This window comes from Nematolebias whitei, chromosome 3 (genome assembly GCF_014905685.2).
Source record: "Nematolebias whitei isolate Nwh7 chromosome 3, NemWhi1, whole genome shotgun sequence".
Classification (NCBI taxonomy): Eukaryota; Metazoa; Chordata; class Actinopteri; order Cyprinodontiformes; family Rivulidae; genus Nematolebias; species Nematolebias whitei.
The window spans coordinates 6119958-6127404 of record NC_056500.1 but is presented as its reverse complement, the minus strand read 5'-3'; the positions used below and the strand labels follow the sequence as shown (position 1 = coordinate 6127404).

General features: G+C 41.1%; 1 protein-coding gene across 1 annotated transcript in view; it reads left to right on the top strand.

The window, feature by feature from the left end:
• LOC119430407 (regulator of G-protein signaling 8-like) overlaps positions 1-639 on the top strand; it is a 1665-nt gene extending 1026 nt beyond the window's left edge. The window contains exons 2-3 of the mRNA XM_037697812.1: positions 12-178; positions 277-639. Coding sequence (XP_037553740.1) covers positions 12-178; positions 277-492 — 383 coding nt within the window. The 3' untranslated portion in view covers positions 493-639. The remainder of the gene's footprint in view (positions 1-11; positions 179-276) is intronic.
• The last annotated feature ends 6808 nt before the right edge of the window (positions 640-7447 follow it).

Below are 7447 nucleotides of genomic sequence, written 5' to 3'. Positions count from 1 at the left end.
TCTCTTTGCAGATGGACTGTGTGCCTTCACAGCCTTCCTGATATCGGAGTTTAGCGAGGAGAACATTGCGTTCTACTTTGCCTGTGAGGATTACAAGAAAACCAGGAGTCCTGCCAAACTACCTGCAAAAGCCCAACAGATCTATTATGAGTTCATCGGAAGTGAAGCTCCCAGAGAGGTAAGATCTCCACACGACGAGGTTCTGTTGCCTAAAATCTTTGAGAGTTTTTAATGGAAGAAATTCATGCTAAGTTTGTGTTCTCCTCTGTTTTTCAGATAAACATCGACCATGAAACCTGTGACATTACCAAAGCCAACATGCAGGACCCCTCTTCAACTTGCTTCGATCTGGCCCAGCACAAGATCTACATGTTGATGGCCAAAGACTGCTACCCTCGTTTTCTTCACTCTCAAGCCTACAAGGATCTAGTGTGCCATGCCAAACCAAGCACCAAGGCCTCCAAGCTGCCCCAGCAAGAGAAGCAGGTGTGAAATCTCTTTGTGGGCGTAAGATTTGAAAATCCAAGCAAAGCATTTGATGCTGCACCAACAAGCCGGAGCTGACTTGAGCGCAGACGCACAGACTGCAATGCTGAGAGCAGCCGTGGATGGTTCTGTTCTGTGAAGGCTGCTTGTTCAAAGACAAGAGGAGGCTGTCAACAAGGAAACTGGAGGAAAAGTGGCGGCCAGTTGTCATGAAATGGACTGATTTGCCAAACGAGATGGTGTTTGTTATTAGAAAGTTTCCCTAAAGAGAATGAATGATTCCTGTTACCAATGCAATTATTTGGGCTTCCCATTGTCTCTCTATGATCCAGCCTTCATTGTTTTGTACTAATTATTTTGCTGCATGGTTAGGTTTTTATTATCTGTTTGTTTCTTTATTTTTACTTTCATCAATATTGTATGGTGGCACAGAGGTTAGAGAATTTTAGCCTGTGATCGGAAAGTCACTGGATCAACCACCCCCCCAGACCGACAACATCAAAATGTGGGTGGGAAAGGTAAAACACCTGCCTCCACCTTCATTCTTCCCACTCGGAGACATTGAGCAAGGCCCTTTAACCCCCCACCCCCCGGTGCCCTAAATGTCAGCTCTTTGGTATGTGGTTGCATCAGGAAGAGCAACTTGTGTAAAAACACATGCCAAGTCTTGCAAGTTGGTTCGATGTGGTGACCTCTGAGGAAGGGAGCAGCAGAAAGAAGACAAATCATTAATGTACTTTTTTATTTTCCTTCTTATCTGACTGGAAAATAATTTAAAAAAATGCATTTTTTTAACAGAACAAAAGCAACATGAGGTTAGTTTGACTATTGTTTTAACTCCTTCCATTAATATTTATATTTATCTCATTACTGTTATACAAGTCTCAGTTGGTCCACAGTTCTTCGAAACGCCCACAGCCTGAATCTTGCATAAGTGGCGAAATACAAAGTTTCCTCTGTAAGAGAGAAAATAATGTGACTGAAAGTCTTTTCATGCATCCTAGTTATATTTTCTCCTTTATAAAACACACTCTATATTAAAACAAAAAAAGATCTTATCAATGACTTGCTGCTTTAATTTAAGCAAAGAGTATTTTTAATTTTAAAATATGCCCATTAACAGAGTGGGTCCATATCATGTGGAGCCCAAGACAAACTTCCTCTGATAAAAAATAACCCCAAAAAAGTGAATTTTAGCCTGGTGTAATAGTTGAATACAACTGGATGATTAGTGGAACAAACATCTTTCAACAAGTTCAGAATATTCGCTGGTGTTCTAGGAAATATTTGACTTGCTTTTGTCATGATGCTTAAGGGGGAACATGCAGCAGACGCCCAGACAGGTTTGTCTTCGGATTTTAGTGAATTTATAGATAATTTGCAAATAAATAAAAAATGATGCGCTGTTTCCGATTCAGCCAGAGGCTATAAGTTCCATCGTCTATGACTAACCAGATAAAGGGCGAGCACGTCTAAAAACAGATACAAAGAATGAAGGCAAAAGTAAATCTCTATTTATTGCATATTCTCATTTTATACTCTGTCATTGTTAAATGTCATAGTATGAAATGCACATTAACAGATTATAATTTGCTGTTGTTAATATGGTAATAATTAGAGCATTGTTTATTAAGACATCAGTCTTGTGTTGAGATCCACTGAGAGTATCTAAGGTTTAAATAAGTGCTTTAAAATCAGGCCGAAAAGGCGTCAACTGCACAAAGACAGGTCACTCCTATAATTATGAGCTGGAAGAAAAAAAAAAAAGTGATGAAGTCTCCATTTGGTTTAAAACCATCATGCAGTTGTTTATTTAACTGGTTTAGGTTGTTACAGTCCAAAAGAGTTGCCTCTTTACTGATAACATCAAAGTGACAGAATAGGATAAACCTGAATGTCTGAGTCAATTTTCACCATAACAGTTGCAGAACTATTATTAACAACAACGTTTGTCATTAAAAGTAATTTATAATATTCAATTCAGTTTATTAATATAACGCCAAGTCACAACAGAAGTCGTCTCAGGGCACTGAACAGAAACATTCATATATAAAATAATAATTTAACATTATTTATCTGAGGAGCAGACTGCTTTGAGTTTAACTCCATCGCGGAACTCTCATCTTGAGTGAACATGAAGGCGACAGTGGAAAGGAAAAAAACTCCCTCATGAGGATGAAACCTTTAGCAGAACCAGGCTTAGGACAGGCGGCCATCTGCTTCGACCAGCCTAGGAACAGATACACAATGGCAGGTCAAGAATCACATGTTAATATTTAAATAGTATAAAATGAAAATTATTCAATTTTAGCATTTAATTTAAGGAAAGGAGATCAATTTGTCCTCTAGTAGTATGCTGGTGAAGATTCTCAGTCATCCAGGACATGATGAATTCAAAAAACATTCAATACAAAAACAAATGGACTTTATTTGTAACAGAAGACGTTTCGCTCCTCATCCGAGGAGCTTTCTCAATTCAAAGAGCAGAGAGTGAGAGACAGGTTATAAGGCTGACTGAGAGAAGACACACACACACATATGTAGATTGACCCTTAACACCTAAACACCTTAACAGTAAGAGTCTTGTGTTCCTCTAATTCACAGTCGAGGCCCCTCTGTTCCCATCAGGTGTGAAAACCGGCTGGGAATCAGTCTTAAAGTTGCATTATATGTTTTTGAAAGTGGAAATCTGAGGCCTCCTCCTGTGTTAAGAGACGGCTTTTCTCTTTTTACATAAATTGCTTCCTTCACCCCCCTCTCAAACCATCTGTGTTCTCGGTCCAAAATGTGCACATTTTGGTCCTCAAAAGGGTGTCCCTTATCTGTGAGGTGGAGGTGAACAGCTGAATCTTGTTCTGAGGAAGTAGCTCTCCTATGTTGAGCCATGCGGCTGAGAAGAGGCTGTTTAGTTTCTCCAATGTAGAGGTCTGGACAGTCCTCGCTGCACTGGACCGCATACACTACACCACTTTGTTTGTGTATGGGTGTTTTGTCTTTAGGGTGGACCAGCCTCTGTCTGACAGTCCCGTTGGGTTTGAAATGTACTGGGATGTTGTGTTTGTTGAAGATCCTTCTGAATTTCTCTGATACACCAGCAACATAAGGGATGACAATGTTTTTCCATCTGTTGTTTTCCTTTTTCTGTTTATAAAGGCTCCAGTATACTGCCGCGTTTGTCCGTTCACGCGTACATACGCGTGTACGGAACGCAGAGGGTTCAGTCATTAAACTACAGCGTACACGCCGAGCAGCTGCAGAGCAGCTTCACAGACAAGAGGTGTTTACCTTCGGGACAAACTGAGGTCGCCGATTGGTCATTTGCTGACATGCCAACTGGATTGATTGACAGGTCGGAAAAATAGAAAAAAAGCGAGCGCTGGCAGCCTCAGCTGCAGCGGTGTTCTGTGTTTATATGTTGTTAATAAAAAGATCTAAATTTTATTTTTTTTTTTTTAAACAGGGAGAGCTGGCTCTACAACCCACACATCAGACCAGCCCACCAGGAAATCTCCAGACCCTCCCGCAGCCACGCTGGACCTGAGTTTAATTTGCTCGTGACAAATTCCTTCATCTCTCACCATTTCAGTCATGGCATCAACGGAGGAGGAAGAGATCACTGCCTTTTGCCAAAAAAAAAAAAAAAAACAAAGAAAAGGCCAGATCAGGGATGAAGAAGAGGAATTTAATACATTGGTGTCGCATACAAAACAGTCCGTCACTTGGCAGTTTATTGTGCGACACCGCGTACGCGGTCGTAAAAATTGGAGCTTTGCACGGAGGATACGCTGGGGGTTATGCACATACCTCTGCGTACGTACGTGCGTATGGATGTACGCGGCAGTATACTGGGGGCTTTAGTGTGTTTTGTAGATTTCCTCACTGATTTGACAAAAGCCCAGTAAGGATATCCACTCTTACTGTTAAGGTGTTTAGGTGTGAAGTTCCAATCTACATATGTGTGTGTGTCTTATCTCAGTCAGCCTTATAACCTGAATCTCTCACTCTCTGCTCATTGAATTGAGAAAGCTCTTCGGATGAGGAGCGAAACGTCTTCTGTTACAAATAAAGTCCAGTTGTTTTTGTAATTTTTTTTTTTTTTGAAGTCCTCTAGTAGTCTAAGCTTAAGGCAGCATAACAAGCCAAACCTAACTATAGGATTTATCAAAAAGGAAAGTCTTAAGCCCAGTCTTTAAACTGGACAATGTGTCAGCCTCACGGACAGAAACTGGAAGTTGGTTCCACAAGAGAGGAGCCTGATAACTGAAAGATCTTCCTCCCATTCTGCTTTTGAAAACTCTAGGGACCACGAGTAAGCCTGCAGTCTGAGAGCGAAGTGCTCTGTTAGGAAACTATGGCACAATAAGATCTTGAATATAAGATGGAGCTAGGTTGTTGAGAGCTTTGTAGGTTAGAAGTAATAAGATAACAAGTAAGTAATAAGTAATAAATAATAAGATAATAAGCTTCAGGAGATGTCATATGTGTGGAAGTGAGTCAGACACAGTATTCAGCATTTTACTATTGTCTCATCACTTATTTAGCTCACATCACATGACCGAATAAATGTGTGCTGCTCAAGTACTCCCTGTTAATAAAGGCTCTCGAAGCAGCCCCTTCCATCACCAGGATCCTCAGTGTCCTTAAAAGCCCAGTTTAAAGTGTCAGATAGTGACATTTTTCTGTCATGTCTGGCCTAAAATCCTCCAAATGCTGTTTTATTCTGTATTATATGCCACGCAAATCCTAGACAAGCAACGTGCAGCTCTCTGTCTTCATTGTTTCACTTCAGCTTTATTGTGTTTGGCAACTGAATGTACGCCCCACCTATGTTCAGTAATGTAATTAAACAGGCAATTACCAGATATTTCTATACCATCAGTTCTTGGAACAAGCACATTTTATAAGGGTGTATAAACACAGTAAGTGTGATTATGTGGACCACTAAAATAATAAAAGTTGAAGGAGCTGTTAAGAAGACATGCAAGATGTTAAACAAGCTGCTGATGAGCAGCTGAATGTCAGGAGGTCTCCAGTTTCCTTCTGGGCAGAATATGTGCTTAATATGCAAGCATTCACTTTGGATTTTAATGTGAAACCTTAGCAACCTGCAATACAGTGTAACTGTAATCCTACTGTAATACAGTCTGTCTTAATATGCTGATTATATTATTGGATGCTGCATTTGATTCTGCTTTGTTTGAAATTTCTGCTTGAATAAGCTCAATTCTAACAATAAACTTTATTTATTAGGACTGATGTTTTATTTTTCGTCCCCTGCCAGTGAAGGCAAAATGGTGAAAATAGTTTTGCCTGTGTCTGTGTGCCTGGGTGCGTTGGTTAATTGTGTTGGCAAATTATCTTATGAACCACTGGATAGATTCAATGAAACTCTTGGAAGCCAGTCACTAGAAGTACATCTATAACAGTTTGTTTAAATTTGTCAGCCATCTTGAATGTTGCTGACCCCAAACATTAAACAACCTAAGCCACATGCATCAAACTCTATTTATTTTGTTTAGTTTGTTTTTTTCCATCGCACTTTTCCTTTGCACCATTATCATAAACATTTCAGAATAATATTTTACATCTCTTTATGTGAGTGTATGTATTTATATGTATGTATGCATGTATGTATGTATGTATGTATGTCAGAGTCAGAGATTATTTATTGTCATTCGCACCTCATGTGGTACATGTGGTGGAGAGAAATTATGTACACAGGGTCCCAGTTACATCCAACAATAAAATGTATAAGAAAAAACAGTAATAACATCTAAGAAAAACATCAACTAAATATACACTAAGCACTCATAACATTAAAAAATTTAACATCAGCACAAACATGAACATGAGTCTGTGTAAGCGGATGTGCACGCATGAACACATCAACATTGAAACAGATCAGCAGCAACATGATGTGGTTTTTTACAGTGACTATTCTAGTTAGAGATTCATGAGTCTAACAACCTCAGGGTAGAAGCTGTTCCTCAGTCTAGTGGTTCTACACTTAATGCTCCTCAACCTCATTCCTGAGGGGAGTGGGGCAAAAAGTGTGTGTGCTGGGTGAGTGAGGTCCTTCATGATGCAGGTAGCCCTCTTCCTGCATCTAGAGGTGTAGATGTCTGTGATGGTGGGGAGGCTGACTCCGACAGTCTTCTCTGCAGCCTTCACCACTCTCTGCAAAGCTTTTCTTTCTGCAGCTGTGCAGCCTCCATGCCACATGTTGATGCTGGAGCACAGGATGCTCTCCACTGCACACCTGTAGAAGGAGGTGAGGACTGAGCTTCCCAGACCAGCTCGTCTCAGCCGCCTGAGGAAGTAGAGTCTCTGATGAGCTTTCTTGATCAGGCTGGTGGTTTTGTTGCTCCAGCTGAGGTTGTCATTCATGTGTACACCCAAGTACTTGTAGCTGGAGACCACTTCCACCGCAGATCCTCTTATGTTCAGGGGGGTGTAGGTGTTTTTGTTCCTTCTGAAGTCCACAATCATCTCCTTTGTCTTCTTCACATTTATGTGAAGGTTATTCTCTTTGCACCAGCTCTCCAGGTGTTCCACCTCTTGCCTGTTGCTGGACTCATTGTTTGTGATGCATCCCACCACCGCTGTATCATCTGCAAACTTTACAATGTGGCAGCCTGGATGGGTAGCTGCACAATCATATGTGAGCAGAGTAAACAGGAGGGGGCTCAACACACATCCCTGAGGAGAGCCAGTGCTGAGGGTTATGGTGGAGGAGGAGAAGTTGTGGATCCTCACTAACTGTGGTCTGTTTGTTAATAAGTCTAGTACCCAGTTGCGAATGGACGGGTTTAGTCCTAGTGTGGATAGTTTGTCCATCAGGGTTTGGGGGATCATGGTGTTGAACGCGGATGTGAAGTCCACAAAGAGCATACGGACGTAAGAGTTTGTCTGCTCCAGGTGGTTGAGCGCAGTGTGGACCACAGAAGAGATGGCATCCTCT